Source organism: Coturnix japonica, chromosome 2, assembly GCF_001577835.2.
Source record: "Coturnix japonica isolate 7356 chromosome 2, Coturnix japonica 2.1, whole genome shotgun sequence".
NCBI classification, from domain to species: domain Eukaryota; kingdom Metazoa; phylum Chordata; class Aves; order Galliformes; family Phasianidae; genus Coturnix; species Coturnix japonica.
Window position 1 is genome coordinate 40,494,782 of NC_029517.1, and position 23,270 is coordinate 40,518,051.

At 40.4% G+C, this 23,270-nt stretch overlaps 1 protein-coding gene across 5 annotated transcripts in view; it reads right to left on the reverse strand.

Moving 5' to 3' along the window:
* Positions 1-23,270, reverse strand: part of MYRIP (myosin VIIA and Rab interacting protein) — a 187,239-nt gene that overhangs the window by 83,656 nt on the left and 80,313 nt on the right. For all 5 annotated transcript variants that reach the window (XM_032442401.1, XM_015854187.2, XM_015854183.2 and 2 more), the window contains exon 3: positions 10,818-11,039. In XM_032442401.1, the coding sequence (XP_032298292.1) occupies positions 10,818-11,039 (222 nt within the window). The remainder of the gene's footprint in view (positions 1-10,817; positions 11,040-23,270) is intronic.

Consider the following 23,270-nt stretch of genomic DNA (forward strand, 5'->3'; position numbering starts at 1 on the left):
TCTCACATCCTGTTGTTAATTGGACACTGCAGGTTGCCATGATCTCAAGTAAAACGATAGTTATACAAAGGTTATATAAACACATTTTATCATGGTAGGGATTATCATGTCTCTCATATTAGAGCAAAGAAGTAATTGTAGGGTCAGCCTTCTCTACACCAAGCAGTGAACAAGGTATGCGTAGGAAGCAGGACTCGGGTCTGAATTCTGGCACCTCTAGAGGAATAAAATAAAAACCAAAAATCTTCCACAGATCATAAAATAACTACCTACAAGCTCTTCTATATGTCTAACATACGAGACATGGGAAGATATGAAAGAAACGCTTTTCTTTAGCAAAACTGTTCATTTTCTGCACTTATATATACATTACAGCTGCATTTTGAATTTGAAGCTCTTCTGCCCTTCATAAACTATCCAAAGACATTTGAATTGCACAGAATCAGCGTCAGCAGTCATCCAGCAAAATGGAAGTGTCCAAATAATTTTGGAAGCCAGAATGATGCCTTTATAACCTAAATGAAAAGCGTGTGCAAATATTAGACAGCTCACGAGATTCAGCACAATTCAGAAGCTTTGTCGATCAGATTGCATAAATTCACTTTCTATTTTAAAATGTAATTCTGTGAGCTAACACTTTCCAGCCCCAGTAGTGCTGGGACAGCAGCTTTCTTTGTGATACAGAAAGGGTACAAGGATGTACGGTGTATTTGTATGCCTTTAAGAGTGGAGCAGGGTATTTGAGCAGAATCTTTGCGTGACAAGAAAGGCACACACAAAGGCACCCAGCTATGTGAAGGAGAGTTCAGAAATGGTGCTGATCTGCACTTGTGTTCTGGTAACAGCCATCATCTGTACCTGAGATTTGAGTAGATAGTGGAGGCAGTCGTTCACCGAGAAGCTCTACACTGTTTCACCAATACAGAATGAGAGCACACAAAGATTAATATAGCTGCCTTTGGACAGTGATGCTCTGAAGGAAGACTGGGAGCTGAGTCTGGACTTGTGGAATTCCAGAGCAGTAATTCCATAAGATGACTCCTTAACATCAGTAAATGCATCTGAGTAACTGCAGCTGTCAAACACTGCCAAACTTGGACCAAGCCTCGAAAAGTCTGCATATTTGCTCATGTAACATCATGCTTTGTATCCCTTTGGAAGTCAGAGAGTTTGAATAAAGCACACTGAAGAGCCTGTAGGACTGAAGTCATGGCTTTCTTAGGTCACAGAGAACTTCTGTCCTGAAATACTTTCCTTAACTTTTTTCACAGCCAAATTACTCTAGGAGCTACTGCTGCAGCTTAGGCTGAGCACCTGAGTACATTCGGCACCCATCAATTCTACTATCAAGAGTGAGCAACTGCTAAAAGTGAGTATCAGAAAAGCCCCTATAGAGAGGTTGGCAAAGTCTGTAGCTCCCGGTTTACCTCTGTGTTTTATCTCAGACTCTTATTTGCAAAGAAGAACCATGAAAAATTTTCAAGTATCCATCTTCCAGGTATCTAGTTACCTAGAAACTACAGAACATGCACAGCCATCTTTGTGTCTTGGACTAATACAGACAGATCACGATAGACCAAGAATAGGGCCCCAGTCACATCTCACTGTCTGCCTGTATCCATACTGGTTAGGTACAGACTGCACAAGTGGACTGGAACATGGGTGGAAACCTGGCTGAACCCCAAGCTCAAATGTTACAAGCACAGGGGAGCACAGGGAGAAAGCAGGCCAGCCTGTTCTCCTAGATGCCCCGAGATGGACAAGAGGCAGAGGACACCAGGAGGACACTGGTAATTATGATGTGATAGCTCCTAGCTATCCATAAACCAGGCATACTGCAAAGTCATAGCCAGTTTGCTAACTGCAGTACCAGTTTTGCTGGCACTAATTACAGTAAGCATGGGAATACAGTAGTGTATGGAGCAGGAGGGGCAGGTATCTGTCACCCAATTTGCAAACTACACGCTGGAAGAGTTGTTCAGGATCCCAAACATCACTCTCCAGTGTTACTAATCTTTTATGGAGATTCGTGCTGTTAATTTCAAGTTGGGAATTACAGTGACACGTTACGTGACTAATTTTTCAAACTATAATTGCACTATTCCCCTCAACCTCCTCCTTCTACTTATCCTGTCAATCTCCTTTCACTCTATTTTGTTTCCACTTCTCTTGTTCTTACCACGTTCTTTGCTAGCGAGTAGAAAACACCAAAAGTGGAAAATGCGGCACTTGAATGCGCTACAAGGAATAGATTCAAGAACTCCTGCACAGGTTTGAAAACCAACCCTTGCTACTCAAATTCTGCGTAAGACTGCTTGGAAAATTGGGGTTCCCCAAGAATATTCAGTCTCTAATCATAATTTCCTTGACAAGAAACAAGAAAATCTATTGCCACACGATGTCTATGAGTTCACAGAAACAACCGCTGTGTGTCTTTTCCATGGTCTACTTTCTGTTCTCCAAGAATTTCATTCAGAGGGCCAAATTCTAAAGTACTGACTTCAAATTTCCTTACTTCCAATAGCTCTCTGATCCTAGAAGCAAAACACCAGCAGGAATTTGGCACAGATCATAGAACTTAAAGGACTGATTGCAGTGCTGGTGGGTTTTTGTTGCAACAGAATTACTTCCCTCCACAAAATTGAATAGCTCAGGATTGCTGAAGTACAGGCACTAGAGATACTCAGAATGTGATTCACAGCGGACACTCCATGGTACAGCACTCAACACAATTCCTTTTCCTCTCAGGATAATTTCCAAAAACATTTTTGATCAGATATAAGCACTGCCTTTGCAGAGAGATACATGGATAACTGTGAATGTGCAGGACAGGGGAAACAAGTCATAAATCCCTTCCTTGACTCTGATGCTAATTCACTTCTTGTCTTGCCAGAGACTGAAAGCACTCCTGGCAATTACAGCTACAGAGAACCTAAGAAATCCCCTATGTTATGAAGCACTGCAAACACATCAGTGAGACAGTTACAACTGTGACTAGTGATGCATGCTTTCCCATGACCTCTTCTATCACGCAAGCATTTATTCAAGCTTCTATGTTCCAACCTCTACCCGGTGTGTTGTCACGCTGACCAGCCTGGAAAACACACAAAATCAATTTGTCATCAGCCAGTTGAAGACTGTGTGAACCACACTGCCTTCTTTATTCTATTAACCTCCTGCACAAGCTCAGACTATGACAGGTGATGGAACAGACTATTCCTTAATCAAATACACACTCTTCCATTTACCACTAATTATCTCCCAGGAGTCTCATGAAAAGAGAAGGAAATCTCCCTTACACTGAGGTGTGGAGAAGCACCCCTGAGCCTGCGCATCGGTGGGCAGAGGTGAGACCTAAAGGAGTCACTGAGGACATCCATGAGTGCATCCACTTGCACATGTTGCCAAGTGACATCACTCACCCAACTGCAACAAGCTTCACTGCCTATTAAGTCTAAAATCAAAATGAGAAGGGCAATCAGTACCACAGCTAAAGCAACAAAGGCCATCCCTGTACCTTCCAAAGATTACTTCCCTTAAATGAAGCAAGATCACAGAACAGCCCCTATGCAAGGGGACTAACAAAACAGCTCCACAAATTCCATACTTCCCATTTTATCAAAGAAATTCCTAAACATATGGGAAATCAAATACTGATCTGAAAACGAGCAGAAAAGTTTGTTTTTGCTATGATCAATCAGCTGATTCCAAAGTGTTTTAGTTTGAGAAGGTTTTTATTTAGGCACTCTGTGAAAATCCAGTCTTCATCTCTGATGCTGTTTTTGCAAAAAATAAAAGGAACATCAACTTGAAGTGAATGAGGATGCAGCCTCAAGAACAGCTTCAGGTCACAGATGGTTTTCCCTACATTAAAATAATTTTATTTGTGGATATAAGATAAACACAAGGGTTGTCTATTAGCTCTCAAAGACTGAATGAATTAGCACATTAGCTAGAGGAAAGACACGTTTATTACTGCCATTCAGGGCTAGTGGCTGTAAGACTGCAGGATTTCCAATTTTATCACCAAGAAAAGAAAACCAGGGCAAACCACAGCACTTAACATTGCTTTCTGAGGGTACTCACACATAACTGGGAAGCTGTTCACAGCCAGCGGGATAAATCCTTTGGAAGAAAAAAGTAGTGAGGACCTACAGAGGGTCTTGGATCCACAGAAAGGGGAATGAAAATATAATCGGGCACAAAAGAATCTGAATTACTTGTGGACTGTAGAAACAACCTTCATATATAACTCATAATAACAGAGGGGCTTAGGATACCAGTATAAATAACAGCTACACTGCACTCCTAAGGTGGGAGAAGACTCTTCTTTCACTGCAGAGAACTCCCTACTTGATACCCTGTACTTTTAACTCATACCAGGCCCACAAAACATTACAAACCCAGCATCTCCATGGTCAGACTTTCCAAGAAAGAGCGAAATGCCCACACAAAGAACCAGCAGAGCATGCGCCAGTCCTGACTTCACTCTTTGAAGTGGCAAAGTCAGTGGCAGCCGGAGCAGGTCACTGACTTTTGTGCTTTCCCAAAGCTTTACAGTTGCACAAATGTAGCAGGAGGAGACCTGAAGACTCAGCAATTGCATGCTCATGGAACCGAATATATGTCAAATAAGGCAACAAGCTTTTATATCAATCATTTAAAGATGTCTACTTGAAAGTCCATTCTGTTCCATTCAAAGGTTCCTTTAAAATGCCAGCCATAGCATGATTTTTCTTTATCACTTGTGTTTTATGATGGAAAGAGGTAATAAGGCATAATAAGACGTAACAACTGAAATGAGATTTTATTCCACCTTAAATAATAATTCAACTTAGTTGTCATTTGACAGAGACCATAAAAAGAAGTTCTAATTCAATGAAGAAGGAAGACGCTCTGTCTTGAGCCAGAAATGGAACATCTGATCTAGAAGTTGGAAAAACACAATTTAAACAAATGACATTTTTTGTTTCCTTCTTTCTTGTTTGGCTTCTTTTTATTCTTTCAACTCAAAGTAAACACTGGTAAATTCATTGCTTGAGCTTCATTGCCTTTATTCCCAAGGGAGCTTCCACTGAAACTGACCCAGTGGTATTTAAAAATGAAAAGAAAGTTTAGAAGCTTTCTCCCGTTAACATGCTTTGAAAAACATTTCCTAAACAATCTCAGGCTAAGAGGCATTGTAGAAACCCAACCGAGAGGGGAAAAAACACATGAATGAGAAACCCACCTCTACTGGGCAAGTAAGTGTCTTGTGGTCCCAAAATGGACAAGGAACGGCTGATTCAAAGAGGTTTCTCAGATTCCCAAAATGCCTGGCTGTGGTATGTTACACCTATCAGCCCCAACTGCTGCCTCATAAATCTGCTGTAGCAGAGGGTTTGTCCAACACAACACACAGGAAGAACCACACTTAAAATAAAGAATTCTGGGTATTTTTAATTTGCTTTCCACTGGTCAACTTCAGTGAAAGTCCTTGGCTGTTGTAAGGCTAAATAAGGCCAATCTGCAATTCACATGTTGCTTATTATGGAGAAAGAAAACAGTTCCATCCCTCTTTACTCATGTCCCAGTTCAGCACCACCGACATTTCTGCACACGAATTATATAATATTCGTTTGTGCCATGGAAAACCTTCAGTAACGTGTAGCCAACACAGGCAAACTTGTATGTATTGGCACTGAAAATAAAGCTGCAATATTCTATCTTGATCCAGCCCCTACAGAAATCCACACTCTTCCTCTTCTCTGCTACTGGGATGCACAAAGCCAAGGTTTTACCTTAGCTGACTGTAGGAAAACTTTGATAATGAGAGTTAATACCCAGCGCTTCACAGCCACAGGATTTAACATTTCAAGCACTGACCTCCAAGAACTCAGCATCATTAAATCCATTCTGCACATGAGGAAGCTTGAGGCACGAGAACAGCTAAAACAGGAACACAGATCTCCTAAAACACAGCTCAGTCCTCCAGGCACTCAGCTGCATGCTCACTCCCCAGGCTACTCAAAGCTAGGAAAGATCACCACATTAATTAACGCTTCAATTCAGCTGTTTTAATAAACCTCTCATCTACTCTCCTGACTGATTCTGGTTTTACTTTTTTTTCTTCTCAGACTGAGTGCAGCACTGCGGTTGGTTGTGTTATGCAAGTACAGCTTTACTCTGCCTAGCAGAACTGAAACTGTTCCTTGTGTGTACTTTAGAAACAAATAAGGCAGATCAGAATAGATTTAAAACAAAAAGCAAAACGAAACAAAAAAACAAACAAACAAGCAAAAAAGCCCCAGCAGAGATCAACCTGGCAAAGCAACCAGTTTGCACATCCCTCCCCCTCTCTTTTCCTCCCCAGCTATGGAAAAACTGCATAAACTAAAGGCTGCTCCTGGCTCTTGTGCAAAACATAAGCTACTGCCCTTGCTCTTCAGGGATGCCATAAGCAGAAGTAGTTGGCATCTGTGAGCCTCTGTGATGCTTCCACAAGCTTCCAGAGAGAGTATCAACTCATGGTAAGCAGAAGGAGCCAAAGAGATAGGTTATAAACCAGAAATAATGGCGGGAGAAGGAGGAAGAAAACTGCAGTAGAGCAGCAGGCATTTTTAGAATGAATCGCATCCATTTCTACAAATACTTGCAGCTGAGGAAAACAACTTTCACTCCTACTTACTTAAAATTAGTAAATCCCTTATGTGGGATATGATTGGGATCATTTAGAGGACATAAAACCAGCCAAACAAAACAATAAAAAACAACCAACCAACCACCAACAAAAGAAAAGCCACCAAAATCAGAACCAAAACATCATTTTCCCTGCTTTTCCGCACACCAAGCCACAGTCCCAATGCAATTCTATCTCAGAATGAGAGACATATTTCTATCTCAGAATGAAAGATACACGTTTCCTGGCATTTACATGACTGTATCCAAATTCTGTATCTCCATTGTCAGACAGGGACCTCGTGCAGGCCCCTAATGCCCAACTCTCACATAGGTACACGCTAAGCCGCAGCTGAAGCAGAGTATCTAAAAGGAGCTTCAGCTTCCATTCAGCAGATGGCTCAGCCTGCTTGAGCACAAAACAAGTTTAGCTAAGCAGCCTTATACTTTAATTAGCTCTCCACAACTAAGCCATGAAACCAACTGTTTTGTTACAGCTACATGTATCAACAAATATAAAGTTCAATTATTAACTAGAACCGCTATGTTGTTTCAAGTACCACCCCAAGGCTTTGCCAAATTTTTGTGTCATCAGAAGCACTGCTCTGTTTTTATATTACGTTGTATGGCTTCCAATGCACTATCTGACTGATAGTCAGAGACAAATGCATTGGATGCCGCAGGTAGACTTGACATTAATTGTTCTTAATTCTCACTGTAATGTATATTTTAAAAAGCTAATACATATCTAATTAATCTACTTCATTCTCAAGTTCCACTGAGACAATTAGATTTGCTACTGATGCTAATTGCTTGAGTCTGGTTACAAGCTAGCTCAAAAGAAAGTGCTGTAAAGAACGTGCAAAAAATAACTCTGGATTGAGACTCTATGAAGATAAATAATAGAAGCAGCCAAATTAGCACAGCAGGTTGAGCCAATGTTGGAAATGTGAAAAACAAAAAATCCAGTTCTCTTATACATTAAAATAAATCTGTCTTGCAAGCAACCATAGCGACAATTTTTGGGACCCATTTTGAGCTGCTTAGACTACTGCTATTAATGTATGAAGTCTGAATTTATGCAGCACTGTTAAAGACAAAAGGAGTATATGGGTCTCAGTGTGTTACTCATTGGCATTAGTAAAGGATCACAAACAGCAAAGCAGCTTCCATGGAGTAGAATAGTGATGCTCTGCAAATCAGGGAATGCCTTTCTGCTCAAAGCTTAGTTCAAAGAGGCCATCAGGTGATGGACTCTCATCATCTGAGTTAGGGTTTTGAGAACAAGCAAGAGAATCACACAACAGATGGATGAATAGGTATGAAAGTATTAGGTGTACACGTTCTCATTGACTACAGAGATGGGGATCTTCTAATATATAAACAGTGAGACCAGAAGAAGGGAACCTAGAATGCTGGAGAGTAGTGAAAAAGCTGAGGTGAACAGCCCTTAGATGTCTGTGTACCTTTACTCAGAGGGATCTGTAGGCGCTCTCTCCTACAGCTAAGTAGTACAATATGATTGCTTTAGAAAAGCTGACAAAAATATGGGCTTAGACTATTAGTGGGGTGCTCTGCAGTATGACTTTTTTATTTGGAAAAGAGAGGTAAGAAAAGACTTCAGTCTGAGGACATTAGACAAACAGAAACCATGCCCTATTGCTAATAAATGAGGAAATCCCTACCCTCCTCCCCCCATTTGGTGCTAGGTGTTAATTCAAAGAGCAAAGCAGCTGCGCCTGGAATTTAGTCAGAAACACTTAAGAGATACACATGGCTGCCCAAATACGTCATCAATGTCTTTGCTAAAAGACATTTCTGAGTACTGAGATTCTAAGCTGAGCTGAATCACGTAATACTTAAAAGATGCACGGTAAGAGGCAAAGTGCTTTAAAAGAATAAAATTTCTGCTAAGAATGCCTTACGGCCTCTTGTACAGTAAGAAAACTGATTCTGACATCGGAAAACTGGACAACAGACTCAAAATATATGCTAGATGCGTATTGCTCCAGCACTACTGTAGAGCAGAGCTGAAGAGCATGAGTACATCATTGCATGAAGTCAGAGCTGCAAGCATTCATAGCTTTTCAGTTTGCTTTCTGCATAGCAGAGCATTACAAAATTAAGCCCTGGATAATTCAAGAAAAATAAATAGGGAGTTGGAAAAAAAGAACAGTCTGAAAACACAGACCCCAGAGATGTTTCTAGCCCAGTATCTATTCTGTGATGTAGTCAAATGTGCAGAGAAGCAGCTAAGCAATGAAACACTTCTACTACTTGTGCTGTCTTATTAGAGGAAAAAATAATGGATATAAAAAGAGAACCTGAAGAGCAGCAGCAGAGCATCGTCCATGCTCCTCCAGGCAGATAACTCACTGAAAAGGGTACAGCAAATGACAGCAGACTGTGCTAATTCCCCGGGGTTCTTCCCTGAAAGAAATACTAAAGAATAGTTCAAAACAATCCCCTCCCTTAAACAAAACCAAACAACAAAAGCCAAACCAGGACCCAGCTTCTTCTGCAGGGATGTTTTGTAAGTTGTACGATGTAATGGGCATAAAATAATTAGCAGTAATGGTAATTTTTTGCACTTAAAAATAACTCAAACTGAGCTCAGGTCCCATAAATAAGAAAAATGTTTATAACTGCCTTACAAGTGAGTGAATATGAGACAAAGAAGACTTTGAAGGTCAAAAATAGCATTCTTTTAATACAGTTGAAAAACTTCCTTCCAAAACAAAATTATTCTCAGACTTTTTTTTTCTGCTGAGGTAATGAAAAACAATTTTAAATGCAGTTCATCATTATTCACAAATCAAAATGTACCGGTAAGCACAGCAGAAGCAGAGGGAAGGGGTGTTGTAAGAAACAGTAGAACGAATGAAGTAGAAATGAGCACTGGCTCTGCAGCAATCTGTACTGCTGGGAAAGAGACTCCCATCTTTCTTCTGTCTCCTCAACAGGGGTGGAGGAGCAGGTTTTCTTAGGCAAAAGGCAGAGCAGCAGCAGATGCCCTGGGGAATAAAACCCCCTTTGGGCTCACAGGCTGGCCTTTAGAAACACAGAATCACTCACCTTGGGACCCCATGATTTTAACACCCTGTGTCAAAGGGTACACTCTTCTTCCAGCAATATGATGTGAAAGCTTAAAATTCACATGGGTGTTGATGAGAAGCAAGTGGGAGTCCTTGGTAAACACAGGAATATTGTATAGCCCTGGAAAGTGACTCTACTCTTGCCTTTATCCTCTGACCCCCAGCCATCTCTGTCACATTTGCTCAGTTATTTTAGTCACCAATGTACAAAATTAAACTATGAGGAATCGAGCTATTTCATCCACCCTGACCAAGTAGAATTTTGGAGCCAGTGTTATTTCACTGCAGCTGAAGCTCTTTTTGGTACCTGACTGCAATATCAACAATATCAATCCTTCTGGATTGCCTCCAGATCAGGATATTCTGTGATTCTATGATTCTGTGACTATCACAGTCGTGCTCCAGGGAGCAGTCCCTTTGTTGCTGTTACATGTTTGCTTGGATTAGCTTTGGTTTCGTGGTACTGACTTTAAATGTGTTGGCTATGTTAGTCTCAAAAGGGTGAAAAAGAGCAAATCACCAAAGGCACTTGCAAACACAAACCCGGTAGCATTTCCTTAACAAACATTAAGCATTATAACATTGCCCTGCTGTTTTGTACTGTTACTTGCCAAAATGAGCACAAAGCATCTCCGCCAACAAGCCAGCATTAGGAAAAGCACTCCAAAACACATTCACAGCTGGATGATCAGGTCACCAACACTTTTCCTTTCCCTCCCTAACCTATCAGTGGATTTGTTGAAAAACAATTAACAGCTCTCAGGTTACATTAGTCACTTAGACATTTAAGATCACAGCTCTGTGCAAGCTGTGTCTAATTAGCGTGTGCTGATTCATCAGTTCAGAGAAACAAGCTTGGGAAATGCAACAGGTAGCCAAACATTCTCAGAACAAATTAACCCCTAGAAAAACAGGCACATCACATCTCAGGGACAAATTAATCACTCTATAAGCAGGTACTTCACGTCCCATCCCACCAGATTTAACTACTTACAACAGACACAGGGAAACGTGTGGCTCAGGCCATAGCTGCTTTCAATAGGTTGTTGAACAACAGGTCCCTACCTTGCTTGCTGGCAGACACTGCAAATCCAAGCCTTCTCCTTCTTCTGGTAAGAGCTGCAGCTCTTGCAGATGTTGTATTTGCAGTCTTGGCACTGTCTCTTGCTGTTAATAAGAAACGTGAAAGGTGAACAGCAGCGAATACAGCAGTGCTCGTTGAACTTCTGCTGCTTGGAAAGGATGCTGCACTTGTTACCCTCTTCATCCAACTTCTGCTTCATTTCACTGAAACAACAGAAAGGAACACAAGTATAAGTCTTTGCCTTTCTTCTCTTCCCTTGTCCTCATGTTGTAACTTTTGCAGATATTAAAGAATGTCAAGAATGCATATTTTAAATCCAGAACTGCAAAGCAAAAGCTCCTCTGTTATCTGACCCACACAAACTTTGAGCTGAGACTCAGAGCAAACCACCTCCCTCCACTCAGCTCCAAGCAACAGACCCCTGTGCAAAGCCAGGCTGCTGTTCCACATTCTCCAGCTGTACAAAGGCCTAGAGGCATCTGAAAATACATGGCTGCTTTCAGAGCACTTTGCGAGTCACAAATCAGCCTGTGGCAGTCAAAGGACTTGATGTGCAGCAATAAAAAATACAACTGATCGATAGTTTTGACAACAAAAAGTGCTAAGTTTGCTTTGATCTACCTCATTACTTGTAATAGATCAGTCAAGGAAGTTAATCACATACTTCTTTTAAGAGAGATATTTCCTTTGTTAAGACCTACACTGTGCCAACTGCAAAGTTCATGAAAACATCTGCCTATACCCTGAGTTGTCTGTTTATCAAAAGAAGAACTCATTTATGGAGAAGACAGACACTATGTGGGGTATTCATTAATTTGTTATCTGACACAACAAGGTGCTTTTATTTATTTATTGCAAGTTAGGCAATCTATTCTAAAGTATGAATAATAAATAATAGTTAGAACAAACAGTTGTGCAAGTAGACAGTTATTGGCATCCACAGCTAGTCTCTACATTAAGAGGGGGAAAAAAAAGTCAGGGTTAATAAAAATCATGGTGGAAAAAGCCTAGAACAACAGTGTGTGTATACATATATTCCTCCATTCTGTTTCTTAGAGTTAGTGATAGCAAACTCACTGTTTCCAAATGCTGACTAGAAACACTTATAAGACTGGAGTAACATGAAAGCCTAAAAGGAAAATCCCCAAACCTAAAGGTACCACAAGAGACAGATTAAGTTTCAGGAACACAGTCATGACACGGTGACTTGCATTTAAATTAACACTTAAATAGCTTGCTATGGAAGAGAAAAGAATACTCTTACTGAGTGCTTGTTCAGAAACTCAACCAAGATCATCTGTAAGTGCCATTAAGAGCCAAGCCCGGAATGCTAAAAAGACTCCTGTGACTAGGCTATACATATTCTCATTTGCCATTTCTGCCTTAGGTTCATAACTCAAATAAAACCAGCTTATTTTATGAAAGTCTGACAGGTCTATTCCAGGCTTCAAGTCTAAAAGGCAATTAAGGTAGCGTTCTAAAGCATGTAATTTCTTAACTCTAGTATACATCATATTTAACTATATTCCAAAGACAAACCTTTTATAAGTTTAAAGCTTCAAAACCTATGCATTTTTCTGTTGTTTGTTCTGAACACAAAGGCCAGGCCATCTTAGACCACCTGCTGGAAATCAAATAAATAATCCTCAGAGTTTCAACCAAATAATCTTCATGACTTTTGTTCAGATGGCGAACTTCTTATTTCTGTATGTTTTTATAGCACAATTAAAAGTAAATATTATAAGAGATTATGAGTGGAAAAGACTGAGTTATGTAGGTCAAGCTGGCTTCCGCATGTAAAAAGACAGAATTATCCTGCAGGTTATATGGGACAATCAGACCTGAGAAGTTGAAGTCGGAAGGAGCAGTGAGAAGAGATTTTTGTCTTCCCGTGGCTTTATTTATCTCCCAGAATAAGCAACTCTGTGATACTGGGTAGTGCGACCCTGCACACTCAATGGTGTTTTGAACCCTCCCTAGGGCTCTAATGCATATAGCAGGATAAATCACATAAGCAAAACCACCTACTGAAACACTACAACGATGCTTGCACAGTATAAAACCAGGCAGTTTTGTTTACAACAGAGCTAATAAAGCCCGATACCTAAAAAAAGCTGAGCACACACTGCAGCCTTTTCATCAGCACAGGCATTAATTACATCTTTCTCCTCTACCCAGCTGCCAACATTCATTACAGGGGTAGAACCTTAATATCATTAAAGCATCTGCCTCACTGTTAAACAGGAATACAATTGGCCAACGGATGCAAAAAGTCAATAGGATAGGGCTGGGGAGGCAGGCAGTGAAAATGCATGAAAGAAAACGCTTCAGTTCCACAAGAAACCAACAGAAAAGAAAGCGATGCTCATCGCCCCTCATATATTACCTCTCCCAAAGGGTATTCTAGTTTATATTAGGGGTCCAACAGCTAAAACGACAGTAAAAAGGGCTTGTCATTGAAGTCAAGAGACTACTCTTCACACACCTCTCTTTGCCCACGGAGGCTGTGGATGCCCCCTCCCTGAAAGCATTCAAGGCCAGGCTGGAAGAGGCTTTGAGCAACCTGGTCTAGAGGGAGGTGTGCCTGCCTACAGCAGGGGGTGGAACTAGGTGATCTTAAAGGTCTAAGCAATTCTGTGATTCTATAAACACTGGCAGGTAACTGGATCTTCCTGCTTTGATGTAAGTTATATGGTCAAAGGGAACAGCAGGTACTGAAATTCAGGAGGTGCAAGGGGAAGTTCAAGGTACCTGAGGTATACTTTTGAAAGCCTCAGTCTTTCCCTTCAGGATGTTCAAACAACTTGATGCAAGAAAGAGGATCATAACAATTGTCCAAGGAAAGAGGTGAAAAGGCTGCAGTCAGCAACGCTGATCCTCTCATTTACTTACAGGAGGATGGGAGTCACTCATATGGGAGACAGATTTTTCTACAACTAACAAGGTTATATTTTATATCAGGAAAAGATAGGAGGTGATTTCTCTGCTCAGTCATGCTCCTTTCTAAGAGGCAGGTCAGGATCTATATGGCTTTCACCTTTCCAAGCCAAGCAACACCATTTTCCTCAACAAAACACAGAGAAGGGACTGATCAAAGAGGGTGAATGCGTGTGCACTCCCACGTATCCATTTCCCTCTATGTACTCAAGGAGGTAATGCAATTCATGAGTGTGTAAAATATGCACACAAATAAGGCAATGGAAAGAAAAAAACCCTCCAGGGAAAAGATAGAAGAGTAGGACCCACAAATGACAGAACTGATCCTCATCACTCAAGTCACAGCTGAAGACACAGCTATTACAGTTACGTGCAGTGCGGCAATAAGGATCTGCGGAGATGAGAACTCCTGCTGTGTGAATGCATCTGAGATTGGATTTCATTTTTTATTTCAAGTGGCTTTGTTTCACCCGTTGCCTTTAAATACATAAGAACTGAAGAAAGATATGCAAAGCATCTGTCACCAAGATTAATTCTGTCAAAGAGCACGGCCTTGAATTACAAGTTTCAAAACACACAGATGCGCATTCAGATTTTCCAAAGGCCTGTACAAATTAATCTGCATAACAAACACTGAATTTATGGGTACTTCAGTCAGTGTTTTGGGTAATAGACTCCTTCTGACATGTCATCTCACAAAAAGTCAAGTGAGGAAAACTTCTTAGTATCCTGGTTTGAACCTAGATTTTGCTATTATACGCTGAAAGTCAGTAGTCTTCTTCCCCTCTTCAACCACCACATGTATTTTTCCAATGCATTTTGAGAATGATATTCTGCTTTGCTGGTTTGTGAATGGTATCTGCTGTACAAATGCTGTTATCATAAAACACACAGTGGCAACAATGAAGTCATTTGTTCTGAAGAAATTCCCTGTATATTGAAAGAACACTTTTACAGCATCTTTCATTATTGACCATATGGTCCTCTCTACTGTTTTATCCTTGCAGGCCACAGATTCACAGCTAATATTCACAGAAGTACATTTGCTATTTCTCTGAGCCACAGTTCAATATTCACACAGCTCCACAGCTGCAATTACTCTGTATTTCAGTAAGGGAATCTGAAATCCTATAAGGCCCCATTTGCTTCCCCTTGAGGTGTTGCTGTGTTTATTGCTCAAGGGCTGGTGCAGGTGGAGCTGCAAGTTCTGTATTAACAGCAATACACACCTTGCCAACCCACCACTGTAAGGTAATGCTGCAGCGTTTAAAACAAGCTGGAAGGAAATCTAGGATATGGTTGAGATACAGGCTAAAAAAGAAACTGCTACACGTAAAAGCCCCGATTTTGTTTTTTCTCCTTAGAAGTGTATATCCAGGTGAATGCAATGCCAAGTACGTGAGAGCACTGTGCCTTTGAAGTAAATGCCTAATTAATTCATTATCCTAAGAAGCGGCTTTTTTTCTAGGCACCTATCAACACAAGTCACAGTTGTGCCTCGTGGTGTATTTAACACTTCATATGCCTATCAGTATTCTACACGCTGCTGGTGCTGTCAAGAAACCATGTTACTACATGTGCAAATGCTCTCCTTGCAGCTGGGGAACCAATGGAAGAACACAGCTCTTTCATCTACAAACAGATATTGATCCGGCAGCAGCAACAGAGCTGCAGGAAGGATTAGGTAGTAGGAGTGCACAAAAAACAGGGATAGAAAGAAAGGAAAAAATAATCCTAAAAATCCTTCTAAACTAGAAAAACCTGGTTTTGGGGTGTGAGGGGGGCACCACCTCAGCATTCAAGCATTAAGAGGCTCAGGGATGGTCATTCATTCTATCTTGCAATCATACTTGATGTATGATGAGTATTTCACAGTCAAATTATTCCAACTAGAGCTGCATTACTTTACCCGCTATCTCACTAGTATCTCTTCAGGTTCTTCTTTCCCTTTCAGCTACTCATTTCTATTAAATTTTGGGTATTTCTATCAAAACATATCTTTTCACTTTTCTTGTCCTCTCTCTTTTCTGAAGTAGGAGCAAGATGGTGCTGTCTATGTATTAACTGATGATAATGTCCCGTTAAACTCTTTAAAATTGTTGTCCAAGTCTTGCCTTTGCCACTTATCTCAAAAGACCTACGATGACAGACTGCTGCCATTAAAACTGCAGTAAAGGTTCAGTGACTACTGTACATTCAGACTGAATACTGGTGGGCAGAGGAGCCTGGCTGACTTTTCTCTCATTAAGGGGTTGTAAAGTGAGAATGAATACAGCAAAGTCAGTGATGTTCCCATTGGAAAAAGTGGAAGCAGCATCCACACGCACAGTACATGAGGGAATGCACCCAATAGACAAGTTTTAAAAGCATCCAGAACTGATGTAGTAATGTTCTAAAATCAATAGCAATTCTTAATATTGACTGACAGAGGGCTACTTATGAAAACCTTTAAGGACGAGCACTTACCATGTGGCTACCAATGGCGTGAACAACATGAAGGGAGTCATAACAGGAGAAGACTGATGAAAGGTGGGCCAATTGGCATGCAACTTTAATGTCATCAGAGGTCTCACTGGATAACAAGGTATTTAGGAGCTTGGGATAACTTATGTTTAGTTAAAGTTAAGTAATAGGACAAGAATAAGAACCTACTTGAGCGCTTTTGATTTTACATCAGGCTTTGCAACAACCACATGGGGACTGAATGGACTCCATATTACCCCAGTGTCATTGCTACCACAGCATCATGGTAGTGATGCTCCACACAGCTGAATAAGTTCTCACTGAAAGAATGTACAGTTCACCTCTAACAAATAAAGTTATCCTTCAACAACCTGGGATAGAACTGTGAAAAATAACATTATCACTATCAAGCATTTCTTTCTAAAAGGGAAGAAATCCAGCACTGAGAAAATATTGGGACTTTTTTTCTCTCTTCTTTTTTTGTTTTACATTTGTTGACATTTCTGACAATGGGAAAAGAGCTGCATTAGCACCTTCGTATCTCTTATTAAGTACTACAAAATAAATGTGAAGACCAAGCTGTAGAAGCTGTGTGCTGAACTAGTTCCACTGCTGTCAGAAGCAGAAAAATACCAACACGTTGACACTTACCCTGGTCTAAAAACCACATATCAGACAGCAAATTTGCTGGACAGAAAGCAGCCCCTTGGCACCTGATTAGATGTGGTTCACTTGCCCTAAACCAACACCCTCCTTCTTGTACCAGGCTCTTTCCTAACCAGTTAACAATTCTATGCCCTGGTGATGTAATGATGGATTGTGCACTACTTCCTTGTAGACACTGTGCTAGGGGTGCTGAAGTGAGGTTTTCCTTTCTGTTGCTGACACAAGTGCTGTCAATCAGTGTCTGTCACCAAATGGAAATGAATGACATGCCAGAGTGTAGCTAAATGAAATAAACAGTATACAGGTATTATTTTAAATTCCTTCCTCTCACTCTATAAACCTTTAAATTATCATGAGATTGCATTTAACCCCATTTTCTTCTACCAAATTGGCTCTCGCAGGAGGACAGACTCTGTAGAACACTTAACTGATAGGCTTTGAAATCCTCCGGATGCAAGGGGAGCAGGGAGGGAGAAGCAAATCTGAAGCAACAGAGCAGATATTCTGGGAAGCTCTGGCAACATCAGAGATTTCTACACGAAAGCTGAATACATTTTCCAAGAATCAATGCTGTATGGATCCCTTTGCCCTCCTGTTTCAACAGTGCCACATGGAACATGTGGAAATATATCTGGGTTTTAACACTTTACTTCTAACACCTTATTTTCCTTACTCCTCCACCCTCCTAGCTCAGTTAGAGACTACTCTGCAGACAGGAAGGGTGTTCTGAAATGAGATGCTTCACTGGTATTTGGGACAGGTCAAATTCTGGGCACTAATATATCTGTACTGATGCTTACCACCTGGCACTGTGAATGTTAAAGTTAGCAGAGATCCAGAGAGAAACTGGAAAAATCAATGGAAGAAAAATGTGTCCTGAGTTGCTATATACTGACATACCTACTTGGGTAGGCCTCCTTCTGCAGAACTTATAACTGGACAGGAAGATTCAAACCCAAATTGCTGCATGGGTTTGAGGGTGCATCTCACAGCCAAGAACATGAATGGAGGCATTAAACCAAATTAGCCCTAATACCATATCACTCATCCAGACACTTTTAATGTAGTTTATAATTTCATGTGCATATGCCATATCGCCCAGATTTGTCTACAAAATTTATAGCTTTGTTCAATGTTTGTTTTAGTATTTTCACACACCTTCCTTTTAGAGCACAAAAATGCGACTCATCAAAGTTTACTCCATCAAACATGCTAACAACCCGGTTAAACCTCATTAGAGGTTTATTACCTTTCTCTAATTCCTTCCCTGCATTTTATTTTCCACATTTTACACAGCAATTTATATTTATGTAAACATTTACTATCTCATTTCCTCTTGATAAATGTCATTTTGCTCTCCCTGAAGAACATTTTCTACCATCTTTCTAGTATCCTTCTTATACTAGTATTAGTGTTTCTTGCATATTCTAAGGTAATTATAGCAGAATTTTGTTTTTGAATGTCCTTCCCAAGTAATTTCCAGAGATATCAAGAAGTCCACAGATCTGCACCAAAGTGACAGCACAAACTACTTTTGATAAGCAGCTATTTGTCCTGTTAAACTCCAGAGCCCAACAGCTATCTATTTCCTATATTCCGGACATCTATTAAGCGTTATCCTACATATTCAGCAGTCAAAGTGTAGTTCTAAAAGCCTCTAAATGTGTTATTTCTGCATCAGTCACTGTCTCTATTTACCATTTCATAGCTCAAGGTAATGCATTTTGTCACCTATCCAATCCTGACTTCTTTGTCCTTGTAATTGAGCAGGAGGAAAAAAAAAACAACAAAACAGTTAAAGGTACATCTAATTTAAAGGGACAAAAAATGAATTTCTCGTCACACTGACCAACTTCCTTCTCCTCCAAGTATTTAACTGTTGCTAAGAACCTTATTTATCCCTCTTGGTTGTACCAGAACAATAAATAAAGATAAGCATTCTTAAGATCAAAGCACTGATAACTGTAAACAGAACAAAAAGAATGAAATGAAAATACCATTTAAATGTACACTCTTTTTCCATCATACTTGTGTAACACGTTTTTTGCAGGCCAGTGGCACCCATGAGTCTCTCATTGACAGTCATACAAATTCATGCCTGCATCAACTTAAACAATTTCCTTTAAGAACAGGAAGACTACAATCAACATTTCTTCTTCCTGGGCTCCTTCCACAGCACCATCCAGCCTGACCTTATAAAACACAACTCACAGCCCAGCTACTGTACAGTGGGAAAGCAACACAGACAGTGCCTCTGAGAAACCCTGAGTGTTCACTGTGAGTCATCGTTCCCTCTTCCTGGTGGGACTCTGGCAACACAGACCTACAAACATTTACACTAAATCAGTGTTGTCAGCGAGTTACTATTATTTACTTCCCTATTCACGGGAAACCAAACAGAATTTTCCTTGAACTTTCCCAAAGAACACACAGCAGAATTAAGAACACGCAGCAGGGCTTGCTATGTAAGCAGGCTGTACAGCATGGCAGATCCCAACAGCAGAGAACTGTGCATGTATTACAAGAACACAACACAAAGACCACCATCTACCTGTTGAGTCTGGTAGTCCCACCTGCCTGTACCAACTGCAGCTGCCATGCCAGAGCCACAGTGAGTCAGAAGCACTGGAAACCACACAGTGCAACACTGACAAACGCACACTAAACTCCAACAGGTATTTTTCCATTTCCTGCAACAGCCACTAAATCCCTAAAGGGCAACAAGAAAGCAGAAGGGAAAGGCCTCAAAGCAAGAGGTGCCCATGAATTGGTCTCACAGCAAATTGCTTGCTGACCACATCACTTAACTGAGTACTTTCAGTAGGGCTGTATGTACATAGCTACCTAAGTGCACTTCCCCACTCTAGCTTCTGTTCATGCTGCCCATGCACTTTATGCATAGTAAACACTGCTTTAATTGTGCAATTCAAATAGTTTTATTCTTTAGTAAATTTAAGCCTATAAATAATGATTTTCTTAAGTACAGAAATGGTTGCAGCATCAGTGTGGGGTTTTTTTGTTTTGTTTTGGTGGGGGTTTTTTTGAAGACAAAGATATACAAGCTTAAATTTACTACACACCTCTATTGTACTCAAGACAGTTCTTTGGCAGACAAAAGAATCCGTTCCCAGAGAATGGATTTTGTATTTAACCTATGTTACCCCAGTGTGTTTTACAGCAATATTAACACCTTCTAGAAGCAAGACCCTGTTGCTAATGGCAAAATCGACAAATCTAGGCAGAGGGGCAGGAAAATATTGACAGCACCTCCCCATTCAAACACATATATAAGGCAGTCCTTTAAAACATATTAGCATATGCTATTGCTATAGTAACGGGAGTATTTACCAAGGACCCAATCTCCATTTAGCCCCACTACATTTCAGATATCTCGTAATTAATATCTCCTAACTTCATCTAGAAGCTCTTTATTACAGGAACATCTCCGCAAACATAACAGCATACAAATATTTTAACATCTAAAGGGTTACTGAGTAATGAAATGAACTAAAATCAGTGAGCTACCACAAGTAATAAGGAAAGCTAATAGCCTCGAATTTATTCAGGTTTTAATTATATTTATTTTGCAGCTTCCCTGAGTTAAATATTCCCATCTTGTTCAGAGTTCAAGCTGTGTTGGGGTGGGGTTCATTGGTTTGGAGCTGGATCTACTCAGTAGAGTGGAGCTCATAATTGGGTTGCACCAGCTGATGCTGATTACTCCAGGAATTCTACCAGCCCTTTGGTATGGTGAAGCGGATGGAGCAGTGGAACAAGGAGTCAATCCTCCACATCTTGTATCTGCGGCCTGAAATTCTACAAGAAGATAGCCATAAGCCAAACCACTTTGCTCCTTGGCAAACGTAGCACGTTTCCCTTCCAAGCTCAGCTGCTAGACTGGACAATCCTCTCCTAAACCCCAACTCCTTAGAGCATCTCCATAAATGCAGGACTGCAAAACTCACATACCTAAATGGTCACAGGGGAATGTCTCCATAACCAAAATATCTGTTGATTTATAACGAATAAGGAAGTGCATTTGAATTAAACTCCAAGTGCAGGAAGCTCTACAAATGGGTACCATAATAATAATATTGTTCTTATTAATTTAATTGGTAGAATTCCAGTGCTGACTAAATAGGTACTTACGTTTAATAATTGGATCATTCAGCTCAGTTATATGCACTTAGTTGCAAGTATGTGAAAAGGCTAAGGAGTGACCAGCTTCATTTTTGCAGGGCAAGGCAAAAGCAAGTGGAGATCTCCTCCAAAACTGTCCTAAAAACATAGGAGCACTTACCGTTTATTTCATGCTGTATGTATACATGGCTGCTATCTCAATGGTCCTTTACAGCCTCAGCACAGAATAAATACTATTCCCTACTATTTACTATTTACTTTTACAGTGCCGTATTTTCACAGCATGTTTATGTATTTGCTGGCTGTAGCACAATCATGCTAAAAAACCTTTTCATCCCAGTAAACTCAGAAAAGGTGACAGACTGTCTAACTGAGGCCAGATGAACCAAAAGTCAAGTAGCTATCCCTCTGGCTGGGGCTAAGGAAGGATGCATTCAAGTATCAGTTGTGGGCAAACCAGCAGCCATTTATGTTCTGCCAAGAGTAAGAAAACCACAGGCAAATAGCAGACAGCAAGATGATGGTTTTCTTTGCCTATGGGGCTATACAATATTTTACTCAATTCTGTACTTCACTCTTAGACATATATCAAAACATCACTGTCGGACAAGGGTGCAGAATCCAGCTACTACTGCAATACGTATAAATCAAATACACAAGAAAGTACTTTAGTACTTGCAGCAAAATGGAAAAGTCCCCTAAAAATCTTGACTAGCAATCAATTATTTTTACTGAGAAAAGCAACTGCACAAATAAAGCCAAAGTCTAACAATATGTAATATTTTGGAGCTATGAGACTATAACTAGAATGTGCAGAAACTTCAAATCATGAACTTTCCCCTTGAGGATAAAAAGGAAAAGCTTTCAATGTGACCAGTGTACCAAATTCCTCCATCTAATTGCAAAAGCAGAGAAAACAAAAGCACAGAGAACGATGAAAAGTTTATATATCAAAGCAAGGCTTTACTTATAAAATCAGAATGGCCCTGAGAAGAGCTGTTGATTTATAAAAAGTGCTATTTGAAACCAGCAAACAACTAAGACTAAGCAATTCTTTTTTATTATAAAAGTAAAACACGCAAGCAGTGATGGAGAAGGTTGCTACATCTGATATATTTTCTCCTTTCTTGAATCACTCAGGTTTAACAGAGTCCCATGATTTTAGTCCAGCTCATTCTCTGAGCAGTGCCGCCAACAATCTGAGGCCAAGTACTTACAGCGCTTCAAATACACACTTAAGCTTCCCAGCCCACTCAAAAAGCTGAATCCACCTCCAGCCTTCCCAGAATACTAGCTCAGACATTAGGGTACGTATTTTGGCACGGGAAGTGTTTATTGTATTATCAACTCCAGCACTTAAACCTCTGTAAAGGCAATTCTCCACCAATCTTTCTGCAATCCCACCTCCCACATTTCTGCAGTTTTCAGAGCTTCCCAACTTCTTTCTGTCTTCCATTACATTGCTGTTGGAGAAGGCATCTCCAGAACCTCAGAACTCCACAAAGGACACAGAAAGCTTTCAATAATAAACTATTCAAGGACTTTGGTCTTGTTTATCTGCTGAGCAAGATCAAGGAAGCCATACGCTTGCTGGAAAGGCTTTCTAGGAATTCAAATGGAGTGCCCTCATGATTCAGCGTCACTAAATGCAGAAAAGAAACGAAATAGCTTTACGGTATGTCCTATGTGTGTAGGAGTAGGTATAGTAATATAACAAAAGGAAACAAAGCTCGATTGTGAATGTATTAGCATGCTTAACAACAGAACACTGTGCAGTGCCAGGGCACTCAGAATAAACTGTATAATGCTCAAGGGAAAAGGATGTATGTTTGATGACTAACCTTTATCAGTGAATCTTGATATCACCAGTTCTGTTGTAGCATATGGATGGCAAACCAAGAGATGTTAAGCTGACTGGAGTTAAAATAATATAGTTGAGGAGATGTAACAAGAGACCAATGCTGTTGTAATGGCGATATGAAAACAAAAGCAAGTAAGGAGTAAAACAGGATTAACTTTGGCCATATTCTATGTTCTTCTTCTTCTAACAACAATAAATTCATTTGTCCAGAAGCTTTCATACCCAGAAATATATACTGTAGTTCTTCGGCTAGAGCTGCTTGGTGGAAAACTAAAGGAACAGACTGGTGAACTCTACTGTGTGTTCCACAAATGCTAAGAAAAGAGAAACCTGCAATGTGAATGGGCACCACACCCACTTTGGCTTT